This window comes from Platalea leucorodia (genome assembly GCF_965183815.1).
Source record: "Platalea leucorodia genome assembly, chromosome: 13".
Classification (NCBI taxonomy): Eukaryota; Metazoa; Chordata; class Aves; order Pelecaniformes; family Threskiornithidae; genus Platalea; species Platalea leucorodia.
In genome coordinates, this window is record NC_138835.1 from 567,829 (window position 1) to 590,428 (window position 22,600).

General features: G+C 58.8%; 1 protein-coding gene across 9 annotated transcripts in view; it reads left to right on the top strand.

The window, feature by feature from the left end:
• The window catches only part of CHD6 (chromodomain helicase DNA binding protein 6), an 84,567-nt gene that overhangs the window by 51,260 nt on the left and 10,707 nt on the right, over positions 1-22,600 (top strand). For 8 of the 9 annotated variants that reach the window (XM_082325952.1, XM_082325956.1, XM_082325953.1 and 5 more), the window contains 18 exons: positions 1,487-1,630; positions 2,428-2,683; positions 3,203-3,413; positions 3,928-4,123; positions 4,671-4,835; positions 5,230-5,409; positions 6,473-6,583; positions 8,793-8,995; positions 9,411-9,610; positions 13,320-13,479; positions 13,911-14,000; positions 14,996-15,099; positions 15,802-15,931; positions 16,218-16,278; positions 16,663-16,720; positions 17,374-17,593; positions 19,406-19,614; positions 20,775-22,340. In XM_082325952.1, coding sequence (XP_082182078.1) covers positions 1,487-1,630; positions 2,428-2,683; positions 3,203-3,413; positions 3,928-4,123; positions 4,671-4,835; positions 5,230-5,409; positions 6,473-6,583; positions 8,793-8,995; positions 9,411-9,610; positions 13,320-13,479; positions 13,911-14,000; positions 14,996-15,099; positions 15,802-15,931; positions 16,218-16,278; positions 16,663-16,720; positions 17,374-17,593; positions 19,406-19,614; positions 20,775-22,340 — 4,264 coding nt within the window. The remainder of the gene's footprint in view (positions 1-1,486; positions 1,631-2,427; positions 2,684-3,202; positions 3,414-3,927; positions 4,124-4,670; positions 4,836-5,229; positions 5,410-6,472; positions 6,584-8,792; positions 8,996-9,410; positions 9,611-13,319; positions 13,480-13,910; positions 14,001-14,995; positions 15,100-15,801; positions 15,932-16,217; positions 16,279-16,662; positions 16,721-17,373; positions 17,594-19,405; positions 19,615-20,774; positions 22,341-22,600) is intronic. The other variant, XM_082325957.1, reaches the window with a different exon arrangement.

The window sequence follows — 22,600 nt, forward strand, 5'->3', positions numbered from 1 at the left end:
TTGATGGATGGGGCACTGGTGCCCTGCAGCCATCACAAACTCCTTTTTGCTGAAGTGGAGTATTAACCCACAGCAGGCCAAGTCCCTCCATGCCTTCCCATCTCTGTGCACTCCATGGCAGAGCACAGCCTGGCCTTGCAGCGCAGCTTAGGCTGCTGCAGCACATGGAGGCAGTTGCTGACCAGCCGTGCACAGCATCCTCTGGCTGTGGTGTGCCTTGTACCCTGCGGTGAGCAGGGCTGCATGTTCAAGCTGGTTTCTTACTGCTTTGCAAACATGGGACCAGTCTGTGCCAGGGATGGGGGTGCAGGACTGTGCATGCTGAAAAAAGGATCAATGAGCTGCTCTGAGAAATTAATGTGGGTGTCCAGCTCCTTTCCAGCCCTGGCGAAGGCAGCACTGCTGTTTGCTGGACTGAGGGCCATCAGGCCTATTGGATCTCCCAGCCCTACCCAGCTTCCATCACATTCACCTGTAGCTGCGCCAGGCCTCTGAAAATTATTAGTCTAGTATCCAGTTCCCTGTGACCTTGTGTCTTGTGCAGGTTCCTGCTGGGTTGTGAGCAGCCTGGGGCAAAGCGGGATTGCTCCTGGACCCCCTTGGTAACCATCACCTTCCTTTGTACAAGTCCTGTGGGAGCCTCCCACCTTAAAACTGCCCTTCTTTCATAGCTGGTGACTCTTGGGGACATTCCCTGCATTAGGTTGGGCAGGAGGATTAGCCTGAGCAGCGAGTGAGTGCCCATGTCTCTGACACTGCTGGGACAGAGGCTGGTGCGCCCTGGGAGGCAGCACCCAGTGGTGCCTGAAGCCAGAGCCCGTGGGGTCAGCGCATGGAAGGGAGTGCATTCTCCGTGAGGGGTCATCCGCTCCTCACACCCCCAGGTCTTGGGGGGTTGTCTGGACCCGTCTCCTTTTGTTAGGTACCTACATGGTGAACCTCTAATAAAAGCTCCTCCTTGTTCCCAGTGCACGCTTGACACAGTCGTATGTGCCCCTGCTGATTTTGGAGCACCCTGCTGACGCTGGCTCTAGCAGCAGGTCCCTGATGCCCCTCGGTATCATGTGGCTCTGGGCCATGTTCCCTCTTGTTCTGCCCGAGCCCTGAAGAGGGACATCCTGCCCCCAGGCGCATGGAGGCTTGGGGCCTCTCCGCCTCCCCGTCGGGTGCACAGCCCTGCCTGAGGGTCTCGTGCCAGGGCAGGGCTGAAGCCTGGGGGCAGCGTGGGATTCTTGGTTTTGGCTGTTGTTGCTGCACAGAGCTGGACTGGGACACATCAAGGGGAGTGTCCTGGGAGCCACAAGACAGTGTTGCGTGGCAGTGGCTGGGTCAGGGCTGGCACCATGGCCAGGGGAGCCTTTCAGGGAATGTGCGTGCCCCTAGGCCACCCAGAGTGCTCCTGAGGCTGGAAGACAAGGAGCTCTTGGGACCCCGTGGACCCAGCCAGTGGGTCTGAGCCCTCAACCTGTTTTCTGTGTATACCCAGGAGCACAAGGTGCTGCTGACAGGGACCCCCCTGCAGAACTCGGTGGAGGAGCTCTTCAGCCTCCTGAATTTCCTGGAGCCGCAGCAGTTCCCCTCAGAGACAGCCTTCCTGGAGGAGTTTGGAGACCTGAAGACAGAGGAGCAGGTACCTAGAAGAGTGACGCTGGTGACTGTTAGCACAGGCCACGGGGACACATGGTCACCAAGCCAGACATGCACTCAGACATGTGCTTCATGGAAGTCAATAGGACTCCTCATGCCGGGAGAAGCAAAGTTGTGACACAGCCCCCAACGCTGCTCTGGGGAGAGGAGACTAGCCTGTGCCAAGGCAGCGGTCTGCTCCCCGCCTAGCTCCCTGCTGCCCCTTGCGTGCCTGGGCAGCACAGCTCACCCAACTTTCCCACCTGGTATGTCCCCGAGACCAACAGGAGCGTAGGGGGAGTGAGGAGATGAGTAAGTCCATGTGTCAGTTGCCCTTGTCAGGTTCCCCTGGGGAGCCATCCTCCAAAGTTCCCCTTGAACGTGGGTCACGGAAAGCAGCTCAGTTCCCTGGGCTGTCTCGCTGCCATTTGAATGTCTGGCTTTAAGTGGAGATTGCACAAAGATCGTCATTCTGAGGGAGCAGGCACGGGCACATGGAGCAACCATCATCTCAGCTGCTATCAAAGCTCTCAGCTCTCCTGCACAGGCACAGGACATTTACCCAAGGCTGCCGGCAGCAAAAGCATGTGGAGTTTGTGGCCCAGGTCTGGTCACTCGCATGCCTGCCCCAAGGAAGCCAGACCCTGAAGTTGTCCTGGCTGTCAGCAGAGCAGCTGCTTCAGGGTCATTTGTAGTGGGTTTCCAGCCTGGGGAGGCTCTAGTGTTGCAGACCCCTCTGCTGTTGTCACCGTGTGCTTGCCACGCAGGGAGGGCAGTAAATCTCTGTACTTGCTCTGGCAGGTGAAGAAGCTGCAGTCCATCCTGAAGCCCATGATGCTGCGACGCCTGAAGGATGACGTAGAGAAGAATCTGGCACCCAAGCAGGAGACCATCATTGAGGTGGAACTGACCAATATCCAGAAGAAATACTACCGGGCCATCCTGGAGAAGAACTTCTCCTTCCTCTCCAAGGGTGCCAACCAGCACAATATGCCCAACCTCATCAACACTATGATGGAGCTGCGGAAGTGCTGCAATCACCCGTATCTCATCAATGGTGAGGGCTGTGCACGGGGGGGGGGGGGGGGGGGGGGGGGGGGGCGCGGATATCACTGCAACACTTACTGGTCACTAGCTGCAGAGCTCACCCAGCTTGGGAGCCAGCTCAGGCCCTCATGCCATCTGCTGCTGGTGTGGTTGTGCATCCAGGCCCAGCACAAGATGCGGTGATCTGCCTTGTTGCCCTCACGGGCAGCCCAGCTCCCTGCAAGTGCTACTTGCTGGTGGGCACCTCAGGGTCTTGCGAGGCTTGCTATGTTTGGGGGTGTTCTGGCGCAGGACCCTCTGCAACATCCCAGCCTGGCTTGTTCTGCCAAGAGCTGGTGCAAGCCCTGAAGAAGGAGCAGTGTCACAGGAGTGGAGGGGCTTCTGGAAGTCTCTAGCCATCCTCCCTAGACCTGATCCACTGTGTGGGCTCTGTTCCTCGCGTGGTGGCTTGCTGTTGCCCTGGATGGGAGGCTGCGGGCAGCTGCACTGCCAGCCTCGCCAAGCGCTCACATCCCTTCTCACCTGGCAGGGGCGGAGGAGAAGATCCTGGAAGACTTCCGTAAAACACACAGCCCGGAGGCGCCAGACTTCCAGCTGCAGGCGATGATCCAGGCGGCCGGGAAGCTGGTGCTCATTGATAAGCTGCTTCCCAAGCTGATTGCCGGTGGGCACAAGGTGCTCATCTTCTCCCAGATGGTGCGCTGCCTCGACATCCTGGAAGACTATCTCATTCAGAGGCGGTTAGTACAGGCTTCAGCATTCATGATGGCTCCTGCACCTCACCTCCATCCTCCACTGTAGATACAGAGTGGAAACAGCCCAGGGTGGGGATTTGGCCGTTCTGTGCCCACATACCAAAGGATCCGAGTTACAGGCTACTGCTGGTGGGTGCAGAGACCCTAAAGCTGGGCAGCTCTGACCTGTCCATTCTGCGTTGCCCAGGGCTAGTCTTAGGAGTGACCGAGTGGAAACGGGCCCTTCATGGGAACAGGTCCTGGTTCCCATGAGCCCCATATCCATGCGTGGGGTTGTGATGGGTTTGCTGTCATAAGGGGAACGACTTTTGGGAACAACCGCAGTGCACACAGACTGATGGGGCCTGAGCCTCCACCTGTGCACAGGTCCTGCCAGTCAGTCCCGGCTGCCTGCGTGCCCACACGCAGCCCGGGGGAAGGAGCAAGGAGGGGTTTGTAAGCCGCAGCCAGTTCAGGCCCTGCTGTGACCCTCCTCTCACCTCTTCTCCTCTCGGAGCAGGTACACCTACGAGCGCATTGATGGGCGGGTGCGCGGGAACCTGCGCCAAGCTGCCATCGACCGCTTCTGCAAGCCCGACTCGGATCGCTTCGTCTTTCTCCTGTGCACGCGGGCAGGCGGGCTGGGCATCAACCTGACCGCTGCTGACACCTGCATCATCTTTGATTCGGACTGGAACCCACAGAATGACCTCCAGGTAACGGGGCGGGCCGGGACAGGCTTCTGGAAAGTCCTGCAGCATGGCTCCCGTCACTCGTGTCAGCTGGGGAGGGAAGGGCAGCAGCACCCAGCTGTACTGGGCGTGGGGTGCCATGCTGGGAGAGCTGGCAGGAGTGAGGGCAGAGGGGACATGTCATGGGGGAGATCATGGTGGGGCTCTAAAAGCAGGGGTGGGCCACAGACCAGGCAACGCTTTGTCCATAGCTGGTGTTGGAGGGAGTGAAGCGTTGGGTGCTCCCCATCTGCAGAGAGCCAAGGCTCCCACCTGAGCCCCGTGTCCTTGCTCAGGGGTGCAGGGGTCTCCAATTCCTGCTCCACAACTGCACAGACCTGGCGCGAACCAGCACCCGCTGGCAGACCCCTGCCAGGTCAGCCACAGGCACTGGATGACGGTGCTCTGATGGGGGGAGCTGGCTGCAGCTCAGGTGGGTGAGTGGTGGGTGCTGGTGCAGGGTGCCACAAGCCACATGGTCCCCATCCTGCTGGGCTCACTGTGCTTGACGCTGTGCCCTCTGCACTCCCAGGCTCAAGCTCGCTGCCATCGGATCGGGCAGAGCAAGGCGGTGAAAGTCTATCGCCTCATCACCAGGAACTCCTACGAGCGGGAGATGTTTGACAAGGCCAGCCTGAAGCTGGGCCTGGATAAGGCTGTGCTGCAGGACATCAACCGCAAGGGCAGCACCAATGGGGTAGGTTGGCTGTCAGTGGGAGGCACTGCGGGAGAGCTCTCCTCCTTCCCCTGCAAGTCACTGCCAGGTTGCAGTAGAGACCTGGGCAGGCTTCTGGGGAGGGAGAGCCCAGTCCCACACATTCGCATTGCTGCTGTTTGGCCTGGTAGGCTGTCCCTGCACTGCCACAGGGTTGGGGGACACATGTGGTGCTGTGTCTGGGTGACATGGACTGAAATTCCTGACAGTCCCTCAGCCAGCGTTTTTAAGTGACCTCTTTGCTGTAGTAGCGGGAGGTCTGGGTTGGCTTGAGGCATCTCTGCCCTCCCTCCTGGGGCAGAGGGAAGAGCCTTCTCCTGCTGGGCAGTGCCTAGGGCGGCTGGCCAGGTTGGTGATGCCCCTGTGTTTTGGACAGGTTCAGCAGCTCTCAAAGATGGAGGTGGAGGACCTGCTGCGGAAGGGTGCCTACGGCGCTCTCATGGATGAGGAGGACGAAGGATCAAAGTTCTGCGAGGAAGACATCGATCAGATCCTCCAGCGCAGGACACAGACCATCACGATCCAGTCTGAGGGAAAGGGCTCCACCTTTGCTAAGGTGTGCTGTGCTCCATCGGGAGGGAAGGGGGACTCCTCCCGGGGTGGTGGGGGACACGCTGGGAGTGCGCAGGGCAGTAGTGGTGGGCTGACCTCTTACCTGTGTGTTGAGACACGTCTGCATGGAGGCCAAGCTCTCCTGCCTGTCCTGCTGCGCCCAGGCGTGAGACCTTGCTGGGACACGGCAGCAGCGTGGTCTCCTGTCTCACTGGTGGTCAGCAGAGCATTGAGGAGTGGGCCACCAGCCTGGGAGGGTGATGTGAGGCTGCCCAGGAGGGTTCAGCTTGCCAGCTTCCACTTTCCTTTTGAAGCCGGCTCAGGCTGGTGAGAAGGCAGGGGCTGTCCTCCAGGCGCCAGGCAGTGCCAGGGTGTGCTCTGTCACCGGGCTGGCGGTGTGGACGGATGCAGAGCTGCTCTTGTGTCGCAGTCGGGGCAGTGCGGGGTCGAGGGCTTGCTCTTGGGATGGCCTGAGCACTCCTTGCTGTGGCAGCAGGGCGTGCCCAGAGTTAGACCCTCTGCCCAGGGCTGTTGTGGGCAGGGTCAGGACTCTCCTTGGGGAGGATGGATGAGTTCAAAGGCTGGGTGAGATCCAGTCCTGAGCTGGGCTGATCTTGTACCCATGGTTGAGCTTATTTGGTCCAGTCTGTCACTTCCCCTGCCCTTCCGGACACTGGTGCTGCCTTGGTGTGGTGCTTTGGCGAGCAGAAACGCAAGTGACGACCTGGGAAGCTGTGTGCCATGGGGCCCTGACATCCCCACAGGAGAGAGCCTGGGAGCCAGCTCTGTGCCACGCTCAGGGGCACTCGGGGCCATCTGTCCCTCCTCCTCTTGCAGGTGGCACAGCCCAGGCTCCATTTCCAGCGGTCAGGCAGGACTGCAGAAGAGAGGGGTGTAGCTCCTTTAAAGCAAACAAAGAGCCCTCTGGCATGTGTCAGCATGGGGTGTAACACCCCGTGGCAGCAAGACTGTGCACTGCAGACAGATGTGTTGGGGATCTCTATATGGGGGAAGGCACATCTGGAAGGTGCATTGCATCCTGCTCACTCCTCTTCTTTCACTCCCAGGCCAGCTTTGTAGCATCAGGAAACAGAACTGACATTTCCTTAGATGACCCCAACTTCTGGCAAAAGTGGGCCAAGATAGCAGAGCTCGATACAGACGCCAAGAATGAAAAGGTAGGATCCAGCTCGTGGCCCATGTGCCCCACAACTGATCTGACACCGTGTGGCGTGGTCTCCAGGCAGGAGCTGTGTGCTTCTGCTGGGCTCATGAAGGGATATGTGTTAGCCGGTAACATCAGAGCAGGCAGGTCTCTGGAATCGGTCATGGGTCACATGGTCCTGTTAAATGCCAAGGTAATAACCGTAATAACCGTAATAACCATGCTTCTCTGTTGTGATTTATTCATAACGTTTAATGTGTGGATTCCAGCAGCAGCATGGGAGGATTTTCAGGAGCTGCAGTGGCATGACGGTCCTGGGACACTGCTGGTCGAGGCTTGTGTCAGGCACACTGGCACCCTCAGGTCCCAGCCTCTCACCAGCTTCGTGGATATGAGGGCACCCCTGGAACTGCAGGCCCTCGCTGAGCAAGCACTGGGCTGTGGCACTGTGGTGGGAGCAGTGTACTGGCTAGGCTGGAGCAGGTGGTGGGTGCTGGCTGGAAGGCAGCACCACTTTGCAGAAGAAATATCTCTTTCTGGTGAGCACACCAATACTGTGAGGGCTGTGAGGTGCCGTGCTGCTTCCCCGCCTTGTTTGCACTCACAAATTAAGGCAGGCTGCAGGAAGGTTGAATATTGTGGCTTTGGCACTGGGTGTGTCAGAGCATCGCTCTGTGTGTGCGTGCTTGGTCTGGTTTAGGTCTCAGAGCTCTGTCCTAGGTTAGAGCAGGCTGGGGAAGGGGCTGCCAGGGGATGGACACAGCCCTGCGTGGTGTCTGCAAACGCTCCCTCTTGCTCAGCTTCTCATCTCTGAGCAGGAGGGTGCAGGCGAGGTCAGCCGGGCCAGCTGGGTTTGGCCCTGGCAAAGGGGTGTCGCGAGAGGAGCTCCGGGCCTGGGCAGCTCCTCTGGTACTTCCCCCTGCTCTCACACTGTCAAATGCTCCCTCGTGCTGCCTGTTGGATGTTTTCCATATGCAACTGATGGAGCAAGTGGGGACAGGTTTGGATTGTGCCACTCCTTCCTCCATCAGCATTTGCAGCCCTGCTGTCCTGCCTTCAGGGATGGGAACAAGGAGTAAAGCCAAGTGGATCTGGCAGGCCCGTCACCATGTCCAGGTCAGGGGATTGCGGAGTGTGAATGGATGCTCACGGAGTCTCGCTTCTTGCCCTCACGGGCAAACTGACTCCTTCCCAGCAGCAACCGTGGGCAAACGCGGCAGCTGGAGCTCCGGTGAGCCAGTGCTTGGCTTCTCCTGGCCTGGTAGCAGAGCTGCCGGATGTTCCGCACACACCTCTGGGGAGCATCTCCCGAGGGCAGCATCCTTGATCGCCCCTGCCTGCTCTGCCCAGGAAAGGAGCTCTCTAGCCGAGCACTGAGATGGAGCTGGGAGCGTTGGTGACTGCCTGTCGGGAGGCAGGAGTGGGCAGATGGGGTCCCATCTCTCTGCTGGCCCTGCTGAGCCCGTGGGCTCGGCTGTGACCCGGGCCTCTCCTCCCGGCTCCTCCATCGAGCACAGGGCACTGCAGCTGGCTTCAGTGCGGCCCCGGGGCCTGCCGAAATTCCAGCTAAGGCAGCAACGCCATAGAGATGGTGTTAGACAGCAGCAAGAGGGAGGCCCCGCAGCTCTGCAGAGCTCACTGCTCTAGCAGGGAGAATGGGAGAGGGTGTGTGCGTGTGTGTGTTCCACGTGCTTGAAATCCAGGCAGATTTAGATGACGTGGATTCATTCGACGGGGTGGGGGGAAGGAGAGGAGGCAGGTACATGCTATTTAATTTCATATTGCTCCCTCCTGCACCTTCTTGGAAGCTACCTTTCCTCTTCCAGCCCACCTATCCCCCCCGACACAGAAATTACACCGCCTCCAGCACAGCGCTCAGCGCAGGCAGTGCTGGGAGGGCCGGGAGTATGATTCAGAGCTGAATCAGCTGCTGGTTGTCAGCAGTTTGAACCCAGAGGGCCTGATTTTCAGCCTGCTGTCATTCAGGCTGAATTTTGTGCTGGCCAAGAATTGCCTCATGTGTGCGAGCAGAGCTGCACGCAGGTAATTCGGAGCAGGTATCCCAGTGGGAAGGTGATGGCTAGCCACAGGGCTGGTGAGCCGGGAACCAGAGGCATGAACAGAGCAGGGTGGCAGTGTGGAGAAGAGGACGTACTGTGCCCTGATGGAAGGCAGGTGTTTCTGCCCGTACCTGAGCGTGTTCTCCTCTCTGTCCCTTGCAGGAGAGCCTGGTCATCGACAGGCCCCGGGTGCGGAAGCAAACCAAACACTACAACTCCTTTGAAGAGGACGAGCTGATGGAGTTCTCTGAGCTGGACAGTGACTCGGACGAGCGACCCACACGCTCGCGGCGCTTCAATGAGAAGACACGGCGGTACCTGCGGGCCGAGTGCTTCCGCGTGGAGAAGAACCTGCTCATATTTGGGTGAGTCTCACCCCCTCCCAGAGAGCACGGCCTCGGCCTCCAGCTGCCCCAGCGTGCACATGGGCCACTGGCTGCCCCAGCCACTTTCTGTCCGTCCTGCTTGCACTGTCCCCTCCTTCCAGCAGTGGCCTCCCTGGTGGGACCTGGGCTCTAAGCGAATGTTTGGGGTGGAAGGAGAGTTAGTTGGGCAAAGCATGAGCTGGCAGTCAGCACTTTCAGAGTCTGCTCCTGCCTCTGCCCTGTTCAGTCCTGGGCAAACCTCTCCCCGTCTCTGCTCCTGTAACGTGGAGGCAGAACACCCCTGTCCAGGGGAGATGGCAGGGCTGTGCCCCTGGGAGAGCTCCTGGAGAGAGGTGCTGGCAAGGTCTCTAGTTGCACAGGAGTGTTTACTCTGTCTGTGTTCCTGCTGTTCCAGCTGGGGACGCTGGAAAGATATCCTGACCCATGGGCGGTTCAAGTGGCACCTGAATGAGAAGGACATGGAGATGATTTGTCGGGCCTTGCTGGTCTATTGCGTCAAACACTACAAGGGGGATGAGAAGATTAAGAGTTTTATCTGGGACCTCATCACGCCGACGAAGGATGGCCAGAACCAGGCTCTGCAGAATCACTCAGGTATTGCGTGTTCTCTCTGCCATTGCACCTGTACCTGTCGCCGCTGTGCCAGCCTACGGGACTGAGGCTACAGAAGTCAAAGCAGAGCTGATTGAAACAGCTGGCACGCAGTTGTGCTTGAGCAGCAGGACTCTCTCTGCACAGAGAAAGTGGCTGCCATGGGACTGACCTCCACACTGACCCTCAGAGCCAGCGGCAGGGGCTGGCTGGGTGGGGTAGGCTGTTTCCTGGCTCCCAGTGCCATGGCTGGTGCAGAGGGAGCCTTGTGGTGGGAGCAGAGGTGCCGTCCCACTCTCAAGTGGGTGCTGCTAAGTTTTCTCTGGCCTGTGAATACTGTCAGGGTTCCCCCGCATGGGGAGACAGCGGGCAGTGAGCTTGTGGGGTGCTGGTGACCATATGAACACACCGGGTGTGATAGGTGTGAGGGCGCTTATTCCACTGAGTGTAGACGTGCCTGGCTGTCCCTCAGGGCATCACAGGACACGGCGTGGGTCGTTGTGCAGGAACCCTGCCTGTGCCTGTTGGCAGCCCTGGCCCTGATGCCAACAGCTGAGACTGCCCAGCGTGGCACTCGCGGCTGCGCCGGGGAAGCTGGCGGTGCAGTCTGTGCAGCCGTCTCACCCTGCGTTGCTAGCTTGTGTCTCCTCTTGCCATGGTTCTTGTCCCAGACACACTGGTCTGCAGTGCCTGCCCTGATGGGTGGAGGTGCAGCGTTGGTTTGTCCTGAGACCTCTGCAATGCAGAATCCTACCCAGGTGATGCTGCCTTCTCTCAGTCTGTCTAGCAGGACCCTTTATCTCAGGTTTGGCTGTGCCCTTCCTGTTCAGAAGACTCGTACGCTGATTTTCCAGTGTGTGTGAGGTCCACGTATCACACCACACGTCCAATTTGTAATTGCATCTGCATTCTGTTGGATGGAGGTTTCCAGTGTATCCTCAGCTTCAGACAGGGGCCACCAGAGCCTTCCCCAGCCCTGCTCTCCCGCTGTTTCTGACTCTGCCTGGGCAGTGGGGCACTGCAGATCTCCCCCCTGCCTGCAGTGCAGCATCTGCTCTCTGCAGGCGTCCCTTGGGGCTGGAGCAGCACAGCAAATAGAGCCCATCATGCAAACAGCATCGTGCAGCCGCAGTGGCTTTTGTCTTTAATGATATGAAGACAGCGCCAGTGCTGGCTCCTTGGATCAGCTGAAGGGTTGTGGCCTGGGACACGTGGTCACTGCCCGTTCTGTGTCGGAGGACTCTGCGCTGACCTAGCAGCACAGTGCCTGCGTCCTGCGGCTTTCAGGACAGGTGAGTTTGGCTGGGAGGGCCGGCTGGGGGAGGCCACGGCACTCCCTCAGGGTGGTCAGAGCCCCATGGCCATGTGCTGCTTGTTGTGCGCTTGTGATCTGTGGTGCAAGGTGAGTAGCGAGGAGGCTGGGACTCTCCAGCCTGCTTTTGGCATCAGGGAGCCAGGCTGAAACCTGAGGCTCCCGTTCCAAGGTGGTGGAGCACAGGGAAGGCTGTTCTGGAGGGGTGCTGTTGCTGAGCCCCGAGAGCGTGCTGCGTGTTACTTGATGCTTGAAACCCAATGTCACTATTTAATCATAGAATCATAGAATCGTTAAGGTTGGAAAAGACCCTTAAGATCATCGAGTCCAACCGTTAACCTATCACTGCCAAGTCCACCACTACACCATGTCCTCAAGCACCACGTGTATCCGTTCTTTAAATAACTCCAGGGATGGAGACTCAACCACTTTCCTGGGCAGCCTGTTCCAATGCTTGACCACCCTTTCGGTGAAGAAGTTCTTCCTAATATCTAACCTAAACTTCCCCTGGCGCAGCTTGAGGCTGTTTCCTCTTGTCCTATCACTTGTTACTAGGAGAAGAGACCGACCCCCACCTCGCTACAACCTCTTTTCAGGTAGTTGTAGAGAGCACTAAGGTCTCCCCTCAGCCTCCTCTTCTGTCTGGAAATGTCTGACTGGCTTTACAGCGTGAGGTCCGAGCACGTGGCCTTCAGTGGCTTCTTTAAGTTACTCCGGTCACCTCCAATGTGAGCCACTGGCAGTGCTGCCTCCTGCCCTTGCCACACAGCCCTGCCCAGAGCGGCGCTGGGACTGGACTTGAGAGCCCTGTGGGGAGCAGAGCAAGAGTAAGAAAAAAATTGGCTGATAGGAGTGAGCTTGATTTAGATAATGCCAAGTAACGAACAAGCCATGGTTTCAGTGGAGGGTCAGGAATGCTTTAGTGCAAGAGCAGCACTAAAATTGGATATTTAGCAGAGGGAAGCAACCAGGAGCTTCTCCATCAGATCTTCAGAATGGCTTTTCCCACCTGTGAAACCTCCATGTGGTCTTGGCCAGAGGAACAACGAAAGCATCTAGCCTAACCTCAGGAGCCGGAGGGGAGCAGAACCCTCCAGTGCGGAGCAGCCACATGGCGGGCGCTGCTGGGGCTTGCCCAGGAGCCCGAGGTACCACTCATGTTTGCAGAGAGCTGACCTGGCGAGACATGCTCCAGGCCTCCCTGATGTGCAGAAAGCAACAGCAGCCTCCAGCCCTTGCTAGTGCAGCCAGGGGCTGTTCCTTCTCAATCCCGCACCTGCGTGGCTATGAGGAGCGAGCACAGCATGCGGGCAGCCCAGCTCGGAGCTCTGCTGTGATCCAGCCCCGTCCTGCCTTCCGTCCTGGAAGAGGCCAAGCTGCTGAGGAAGCAACATTTGCCCGGAGTTTGTCAGGCCAACTCAGTGCTGGGGCCGGGAGCCCTGGTGCCCACTGCAGGCCTCCAGCAGCCACCTGGGCTGAAGCCCTTGTCCTGTCATGGAGCTGCAAACTTCATGCAGGTGTTGAGGACATGGCGATGCTCTCTTCTTCCCTGGTGTTGCAAGACCAGACGGATGGGATGGGACTGCTGAGGCACTTCTTTCCCCTTCACACACAGAGGCAGGAGAGGACATCTGCAAGGACCCTGCCTCCAAAGTGGCAGCTCACCCCTCTCAGAAGACTCCAAACAATAGTGACCCTACCAGGGGTGGTTTCCATGTTCTGCTGTGAACTCGCGTCTTATTTCAAGGTTGAAAATGCGTTTAATTTTCAGCTCCAGCCACTAGATCTCATTTTATCTTTGTCAGCCAGGTGGGACTGCGTTCCTTTTCTCTTCATTATCTTTGACAAGTGTAAATACCCCCTGCAGTAATCTGGTTCCCACAGAGCCCTCCTCCTGATGCACGGAATAGGAAACAACCCTTACAGATCAGATCATCAGGATTGTCTTCTGGTCTTCAATCATTTGGGAGCCTCTTGTTTGAGCTCTTGTCCCAGATCACTGTGTTGTCCCCATAGGGTGAACTTCAGAGCTGGCTGTAGGTCCAAGGAAGGCTCTAAGAGCCGTGCCCGAGACCAAGGTCCCTTCCGTGCTTCTGTGTGATATTTTTATACATCAAGGGGCCATGTTACCCTTTGGGCTCAGCATTGCACTGAGAACTCACAGCCGTTCAGTTTCTGCGGTGATCCCCAAGTTTTTCTTGGAGACGGAGCCTCCCATGCTCTGCGTTTACCATGTGCTCTTCCCCGCCCTGGCTCGCTGACCTGCAGCCAGGAGCTTTGCACGGCCTCCTCCCGCTCCCCGGCTCTGCTGCCCTGCCTGGGCACCGCAGCGCCAGAGATGCCTCGCGGCGGTGCCCAGCCTGGCCCACGGTGCTCACTGGCTGCCACTTGCTGTTACAGGCTTGTCAGCACCGGTGCCCAGAGGCAGGAAGGGGAAGAAAACGAAGAACCAGATGCTGCTTCCCGAGATAAAGAACGCGGACTGGCTCGCCACCTGCAACCCCGAGGTCGTCCTGCATGACGACAGCTACAAGAAGCACCTCAAACAGCACTGCAACAAGTGAGTGCAGGAGCCCACGCCGGCTCGTGGAGACCGTGGGCTGAGGGCCTTTAGCGTGGGGAGGGTGGGAGGGAGCTGCAAAGGTCTCACAGCCCACACCGGATCACCATGGTCTGGCTGCTGGACCGCTCTCCGACGCTCCTCCAGCTAACAGGAGCTGTGTCCTGAGCAGCAAACCTCCGGCCGCAGGGCCCCAGCAGATCGCAGGGCTGAGCACTGTGGCCTGACACCACATGGCCGGTGCCCATCGTGCTTTGAGAAAGTGGGTCCTCCCACGTGGGAAACACGGTGTTGAGCAGGTTTCCCTGGCCTTGCTGACCCTCGGAGCATCCTCCTGCAAACGCTCTGGTGAGGGCCATTGGGCCAGGCCCTAGGCTGGCATCTGAGCATCAGCGTGCTAGCGTGCATTCCTCTCTGCTGCCCCGGGACAGGGTTCTGCTGCGAGTGCGAATGCTCTACTATCTGAAGGCTGAAGTGCTGGGGGAGGCCGCGGACAAAGCCTTCGAGGGGACCCCCGCCAGGTAGGGACCTTACAGTGAACCCCCGCGATGCTTCCCAGGGAGGTGGCAGCAGCACTCGAGCACTGCCACAGCCATCCAGCCCAGCCACGTCTGGGCTCACCGCGGCTCAGGGCAAGTCACATCCCCAGGTCTTGCTCAGGCAATACTTCATCCTTAGGCAGCAGCTCTGCCTGAGCAGGGACCGTGGCTGTGGCAGCCCTCTTGAGGCAGCTCTGAGGCTGCAGCGCCAGCCTGGGGGGTGGTGAGGACACTCGGGGACACCCTGCAGCCTGCAGGAAAATGTCTCCATGTGCTGCCTGACAAATTGGCCTTTAATCCAAAGTGGGAGCCCACAGAGACTGTGCCTGGTTCCCAGGGCCAGGCCTTGGAGCAGAGCACGTCCCATCGCTGTGGCCTGCAGTGCCTTCCCAGCGCTGAGGACAAGGGGGCCAACAGGCTCTGTTAATGCCACTGGCCTGCAGCCTGCCAACTCCTGACCTTCCTGCAAAGACTCAGCTCTCGGTGATTCAGGGGGAAGTGTGATACGCTGAGCTTAATTTCCTAGAGCAGGGGCTGCTGCCTTCCCCAGCACAGCTCCATCAGCACGAGTCTGTACAGAGGAGACGTTGCAGCCCCCCCCACAAGACATGCTATTCTTTTGGGGCTAGTAGGTTTGAAGTGGTTTCCCCCAGGGGATGCCATTCAGATCAGATAGGATCTCCAGTCCTCTGGTGTTGCTTGAGTGGGAGGGGAGAGGGGCTGTGCAGCCTCCCCATCTCTGGAGAGAGGATGGGGAAGGCAGTGGGTTGCAGTGGAGCCCAGGCTCCAGCTCTCTGACCCCAGGGAGACGTGCAGGACAGGCCATGGTGGGGCCCCAGGCCAGCCTTGCGTTCATTAGCTGTCCCCAAGCCAGTGAGTGATGGCTCCTGTTTCCCCCGCCCCTGCCCAGCAGTGCCCAGTGCGCTCCAGTGCCTGGTGAGGCTGGGAGAGGGGCATTCATACCTTTTCTGCCACAGGGAGCTGGACGTGCTGCTGCCAGACATTGACTACGTGGAGATCCCAGTGGACTGGTGGAACGCCGAAGCCGATAAATCCCTGCTCATCGGCGTCTTCAAGCACGGTGTGTACCGAGCTTGTCTGGTGGGTGCCGGTGCGTGAGAGGGACCCAAGTGGAGCACCTGGGCTGAGCTCTGGTACCTGGAGGGAACGTCACGTCAGTGAGAGGGGGCAGAGCCGCAGCCATGCACCGTAACCACACAGGGCCAAGGCAGCTCTCCCCAGGTGCCGGCAGCTGCGGCGCTGCCAGCTCCTTTGGGTGGTGGGGCAGGCGCACTGCGGTCCCCAGGGTGGCCATGCCCGGTCTCATGGCAAACTCCTCCAGTTGCCAGGAGTAGTGTGCAGTTGCCATGTGAGGGCGAGGAGGAAGGCACAGAGCCTCTCCTGGCATCCCCAGCCTTGACATGAAGTTGCCCTGCGGCTTCCAGGAGCCATGGAGCTGTTTGCTCCCAGCTGCAACCTGCCGCGGGTGCAGTGCACAGCTCTCCAGGTGCTGCGCTGTGCTGCCTGCCGGGCAGGGCTGCCTGGTGGGATGGAAAGGCTGACCTTTCTCTTTGCCTGCTGCCCAGGGCTGCAGAGCAATTAGCAGCTTTTGGGAAAGCGTTCTGAATTTCTGGGGGTGAGAATTGCTCTCACAGCAGCCCCAACAGAGAGTGAGAGCCAGGTGGGGAGCTGCGTCCCACAGAGCAGGAGGTTTGCGTGAATCAGGCTCAGGCCTGGCTTTGTGCCGTCTTTCTCCTTTTTGACGGCCCGTGGTGGCTGGCAGGTTACGAGAGGTACAATGCCATGCGGGCGGACCCGGCGCTGTGCTTTCTGGAGAAGGTGGGCATGCCGGACGAGAAGTTGCTCTCTGCGGAGCAGGGCGTCAGTGACGGGGCGCAGGATGCTGCTGAAAGGTGGGCAGGGGATGGAGCTAAGCTCTTGGGGGTTGTCTGGCTCCCTCCTGGGGGCCATGTTAGCAGCGGGGCAGTGCTGTGGGGTGAGCTGTGTGCAGGGAGGAGGAAGGAAGCAGACCGTGCATCTGAGCACAGCGGGCAGGGGGGAAGTCAGGGGCAGCTGGCTCCCCAGTACGAGGCGGAGGGATGGCATGAGCACCAATTCTCCGCTCCCTCCTGCCGACGACTGGCACGGCCAAGGGGGCTGTGCTGCTGCTACCAGGGACTAATTCACTCTCTTACCCAGGGGCAGCATGGAAAAGGAGGAAAGCGGTGGAGAAAAGCTGGAAGGGCTGCCAAAGCAGGAGGTGAGTGGGATTCACGGTGATCGATGCACATCTGCTGCTGCCAGGCCTGCCCTCCCGCCCTGCGCTGCAGGCTTGGCTCCGTCAGCTCTGCTGCGGGGCACAGGGGAGCCAGCACTGCTGGTGCCAGCTTTGCTGTGCCGTGCACGGGCTCTGTCCCATGGTGTCTGCATCATCTCTGCTCACTGGAGTACAGCTGCTGCTGTTGCCTCTGTGTGTTTCCTGCGGACCTGGGCAGCATCCACCTCGTGGGGAGCTGAGGGAGATTGAGGGCTGGGGATGGACGGGGGTCCGGCCACCCTGTACCCTGCCAGGGCCGGGCGGGCTGTGGGTATGGGGGGTTCTGTGCGGGGCTGGAGAGCCCTCTCTGATGGTTTCCTTCTGCAGGACATCGTGGCTGCTGGGGTAGGCGAAGCCAGCGAGAAGCGGGATGAGCCAGTGGCAGGTGAGGCCATATCTCCTGCAGCACGGCGCGTGGCTCCCCAGGGGCTGGCACGGCACAGCTGGAGCTGGGGCGCTGAGGCGGGCGCTGCGGGGTGGGAGGGACGCGCTGCTCTGCGTGAGTGGGTGAGGTAGCCTAACCTGGGCAGGCTCCTGTCAGGGGCCCTCCTGTGCAGAGTCACGTGTGACCCAGGGATTGAGCCCTGTGGCAAGGCAGCCAGGGTCCCGAAAAAGAGTGTTTCCAGCCAGCCGTTAGCCTGCCCTTGTCCATGCAGTTGCCTGCCTGAGATGAGCGTGCAGGGTCTCTGCAGTGGGCATGGCTGGTAGATGCCATGGGCTGGCTGGCCCCACTGCTGGGCATGGAGCTGCAGTCTGGTCCCATGCATGGCCTGGCCCAGAGCCATCATTCCTACCCCGATCTCTGCCTCTGGGCTCTCTCTGAAGGAAGCTCAGACATGGTGAGGCTGTGAGCCAGCAGCTTTTGGGGTGTGGAGGCCCAGGGATGGTCACCACAGCCCCCCACTCATGACTGTGATCCCTGGTGTCCCCTGTGGGAGGGAGAAGGCGGGAAGGAGCTTTTGGAGCCGGCAGGAGGGACGTGGGAACCTGTGGCTTTGAGCGTGCATTAAATACTAATGTCCTTGCTGATGTTTGAAGCCCAGGATGGCTCCGACTCAGACAGATCCTGCTGGCCTGTCTCGTCTGCCCTCACAGCCAGACTGCGGAGGCTCGTCACCGTCTACCAGCGCTGCAACCGCAAAGAGCTGCCTCCTCGTGCCGAGATGCTGGTGCCCGGTAACCATGGATACTGGCTGCAGGATGAGATGTTCAGGAGAGCCTCTGAGATGGACTCGGTGAACAAAGAAATGCAGAAAAGGTAACGCAGCAGAAGATCCTTTCCAAAGGTGATTTAGGGCAGTTGAAATCCTTGCCCCCCTGGATTTACCCAGGTAAATGTCACCACAGCTGTCCATGCAGCCAGCTGCCTACGTGCCGGAGGCGCATGGGTCCTTGCTGGGCCAGGAGCGCAGCTCCCAGCCACAAGGCAGCCTTGTGGCTCCAGCAGCCAGCCTGGCCAGGGAGCAGCCTCTACTGTAGTTTGCAGGTAGCAGCTGGTGACACGGTGAAAGGAAGCGAGGGGACAGCTCTTCAGGGTCAAATCCAGCATCTGCTGGGCCAAGGATCACCCCCCAGCCCCAGCAGAGTGCGTGCTGCTGAGCAGTGTTGTGCACTTGGGACGCACTGTGGATGAGGGGTGACGGATGAGTGCTGTCACAGCCCACGTGCGTAGCCTTTCTGACCCTCATGGCTCTCACGCCACTGCATTAGCCTCCTGCTCGTGGCCTCGGGAGCACAGTGGTGGCATATCCTGCTTCTAGTGTGCTCCCATTTCGTTTGTGTCCCAGTAAGTGGAAGGATGGTGGGACCATCCTGGCACCCAAGTGGCTGTCTGCAGAAGCTGGGGAGCGTGTGTGGCAGGGTGACGCTGCCTCCATCGCTGCCGTCCCCACTGCGCAACCCTGGGACTAGCCAAACTGCAGGGCCTCTCTGTGATCAACAGCCCTCTGTGGCTTTGTCTCCTGTGAACCTGTCCCCGTTGCAGGAACCCACGTAACTGCACGTATCTGTGCCGCCCCGTGCTCTCTGTTCATGGCCTCTTTGTATGGAAGCTGCTCTGGCCCGCTGCTCTTCCCTCTCCCTTCCTCTGGGCCTCTCCCAGTTGCACCGACCCCTCTTCAAGGTGGGGGCGTCAGTGGTTGTGCTCAGCCTGGTGTTCTCTGCTCTTTAATTCTGTAGGCTTTCTTTTTTTGGGTCTACTTGCAGGAGTGTCCTAGGCAGTTTCCCACCAGCCTTTAATTTGAAGCCTTTCAACAAACGCCCTGTTGGGCTCCTTGATTTGGATCATTGATTTTTTTAATAACTTTCTCCTTGTTATTCTCCTTTTTGGAATGAAATATCACTGCAGAGGGCTCACAGCAGTGAGCAGGGGTGGAAATGCTGGTCTAGGTGTATTTTGGTCAGCTGGGGGGTGCTGTGGGTGCTGTCACCCTGTCTGCTCTCCCTTAATGTGCCCCAGCTGCTCACTGCTGCTGGCTCAGAGCTGCAATTGAGAGGAGCTGAGATTTGACTTCAAGCTTTCTTCAGCCCACAGCACTCACCTTTCTCTGCTGTGACCTGCTCCTGCACTTGCCCTGCAGTTTGCACCCCGGTCTGTGCTCTGTGGCCTCTTTCTCTGCACTGTGTTTGCCTGGGGCTGTATTTGCACAGAACGCTCTTCACCATCTCTGTCCTGGATCGTTCCTTCGAGTGATCCCCACAAGGGGAAAGTTCAGAGGGTCCAAGCCAGAGTGAAATAGGTTTGTGCCTCCACAGAAGCTGCTGGAGCCTCCGCCCCATCAGCAGCACAGCCAGCAGCTGCACTTAGTGTTTTTTCAAACAGCCGACACTGGTTTTTCAACAGTGAGCTGAGAGCCAGAGGGCCTGTGGCCTTCGCTCCTCCTCACTACACGCCATAAGGCAGAGGATCTCAGGTTGTGACGATCTCCCCAGCGTGCTCCTCTTGCCAGGTCCCCCAAAACTGGTGGGCAGTAACTAGATAGTCCTCTCTGAGCCTCTCTGCCTGGTTCCTTGCCCGTGCTGGGACCAGAACGTGTCTCAGTGATGTTCATGTCTCCTCCCTGCCCCACAGGTGGACCAGGAGGGAGCAGGCAGATTTCTACCGCACTGTCTCCTCCTTTGGGGTTATCTATGACCAGGAGAAGAAGATCTTTGACTGGGCCCAGTTCCGAGCCATTTCTCGACTGGAGAAGAAGACAGATGAGAGCCTGGAGAAGTACTTCTACAGCTTTGTGGCCATGTGCAAGAATGTCTGTGGTCTCCCCCTGTGGAAAGAGGATGGTGAGTGGAAATTGCATGGCCTAGGGGGGGTAACAGTAAGTCCATGTAGCCATAGATCAGAAATGGTCCCACTGCTCTTGTGGAGCAGGAGAGCAAGGAAGGAGTTCCAGGGACAGTTGGAGGCGGCGAGACGCCAGGCAGGCTGTGGGCTTGCAGAAGCCATGTGCATTTCTGGCTGCCTTGTCACCACTGTGTACCACCTCCCCAGTGCAGTGGGGAGGTACCGCAGCCCTGTGGGCTCCAGCCCCTGCTCTCACAGGTCTCATAGAGCTCTCCCATGAAATCACAACCAATTTTATCCAAGACAGCAACCTCTCGATGTGAGGGAGGAGAAGCAGCAGGTCACATCTCCTCCATGCTGGAGCTGGGAGTTGTTTGAGCGATCTGTATTGCTGCTTTCTTTCTGAGCATCTCTCTGCTGGCGCTGGACAGAGTCTGCACAGTGGCCGTGCTGTGGCACAGCTGACTAGAGAGCTCTGCTACAGAGTAAAGGGAGTCTGAACCCACCGCGGGAGGCTTGGGAACCCTGGCCAACACAGAGGGCATCCATTTTCTCAGAGTACCCTGCAGAGCCTCAGTGCATTGGCACTGTGCAGGACATGGCAGATGAAAAGCTGCTTAGGGGCTATTTAAGCACAAGGCGATTTGCTTCTAACAACAGCAGAAAGGATTTCGTCTCAGATCTGTCAGGAGGTCTGGTCTCAGGTGCAGTTCCTTGGATGTGTGTGTTAATGCCTTAGGTAGGTGTTCCTCATCAAAAGAGCTGCACGAGTTGAGGGACTCCATTCCCTGAGGACCCGCTGAAGGGCGACCAGAGGCTCAGACCCCAGGGAGCTGCTCCGCTGGCAGGTCCAGGCAGCTCCAGCACTGCTGGCGCTGATGGAGCAGAGCTCAGACAAGACTCTGATATCTCTGCAGCTGAGTGCCGCTCTTGGCCCAGCTGCTCAAGTCGAGGGAGTTTACTCCCATGTGTCCACTTGGTGGCAAATGAATGGAAGGTGGTGAGACCAGGAAAAGAAGCCTCAACAGTGGCTACAAGCACTCCCCCCACCTCACCTGCAGTCTGAGCAAGAGTTAAAACTCACCTTGCTCATTGCTGCCTCTGAGTAACTCTCATCAATCTGTATAACAGGGCCTTGGCTTTTCTGTCCCTGCTGTAGGCCCTCCAGACCCTGACATCTACGTGGAGCCCATCACGGAGGAACGCGCTGCCAGAACCCTCTACCGTATCGAGCTTCTGCGAAAGGTGCGCGAGCAGGTGCTCAAGTGTCCGCAGCTCCACGAGCGGCTCAAGCTGTGCCGGCCGAGCCTCTACCTGCCGGTGTGGTGGGAGTGTGGCAAACACGATCGGGACCTGCTGATCGGCACCGCCAAGCATGGCCTGAATCGCACTGACTACTACATCATGAATGACCCCCAGCTGTCTTTTTTAGATGCATACAGGAACTATGCCCAGCATAAAAGAACGGGGCTCCCAGGCCCAGAAACCCTGTGCTGCCTTTACCAGACTAACTCCAAACTCTACAGTTCCCCTCTGTACAGCCAGGTGGACCGGACTTGCGAATCCCTGGAGAATGAAGCCGAGAGTCAGATCAAGCTGGACACCGTAGGCAACACTATGTCCCAGGCCGGGGGCAGTCCGCCGGATGCAAACTGTGAAACATTCATGTCTAAAGTCCGGGACATGATTTCCAGTAACTATGATGAGAGCTCTCTGCCAGACTCCTTGGTGTGCATGATGTACGATGAGAAGGCCTGTAACAGCGAGCAAAGCTCTCTTGCCCGAGACAGCCCAAGTTGCACAGATGTCGGAAGCAGCATTGCTAAACTCTCTGAGGGCAAGCTAGAGGGGGATGAGGATCCGTCCAGCTGTGATGCAGATGCCATGAGAGAGACTCCCTTCCTAGAGGGTTTGCAGGTGGGCTGTGACCGAATGGACAGTCAGAACGAGGAAGCTGAGCCTTCACCTTGTACCCCTGAAAGCGACCCTTCGCGGAGCATCCCAGCAGAGGTCTGCGAAGCCTTGCAGCAGAAGGGAGACCTCACCAGCTCTGCACCAGTGCTGCCTGAGCATGGTGCCATGGAAGGGGTCTTAAGCGTGGGGCTCTACAGTCCCAGTCTTCATAACTACGAAATAAAGGTTCCTCCTGAGCAGAGGTTCATCAATCTGCTGCAGGAGAAAGGAATGGAGGCAAAGTCAGGGCCAAGTCAGAGCCACAGCGAGGAAGATGAGGAGGAAGAAGAGGACGATGATAACTCTGAGGCAGCAGCAGATGTTGTGGAAGGCTTGAGTGGTCCCAGGACCAGGGCTGGTTGTGACCCTGAGGCTAATGAACTGGGGGGCGAGGAGCAGAGCTCTGGCCTCCCCACGCCCGAGGACACTTGCCCAGAAGACGTGAATGGCGAGAGAGAGTCCCTGGGGCTGGGGACACCCGAAGGGCTGGGGCAGCCCGGGCTAGAGGGCAGGGAGGACCGTGGCCTGGATGAGGAGAGCACCCTGCAGCACTCACCGGGCCAGGCTCAGAGCCAGGCTTTCAGCCTGGCTGCCCCTCTGCTGGGGGCCCCGGGGGCAGAGCCCCCCTGTGCCGGGGGGGAGGCCTGGGGCCGAGGGGCTGAGGGGCAGGCAGGCTGCAGACAGGCCCTGCACCCCAAGCCCCAGGGGGTGAAGCAAGAAGAGTGTGAGAACAGAGATGAGGGGGAGAAAGCCAGCAGCAGCCAGAGTCAAGGTACGGCCCTGAGAGCTCGCTCTGGTTTACAATCACCTCCGGTTGGGGTGGGAGGGACCTGCTGTCCTCCCTGCAGAGCCAAAGCCTTGGGGCTGCTGAGCCCCCGGGGCGGCCTCCCCTCTGCAGGAGTTAGGGTCTCTCTAGCTGATGGGATTGGGGAGCAATGGTTGGTGGCTGCGTTTGCCAGCAGGGCTGGCCAGAAACCCCACCCTGACCCCCAGCAGCCCTTCTGCCATGGGCATCCCATGGAATGCAGGACG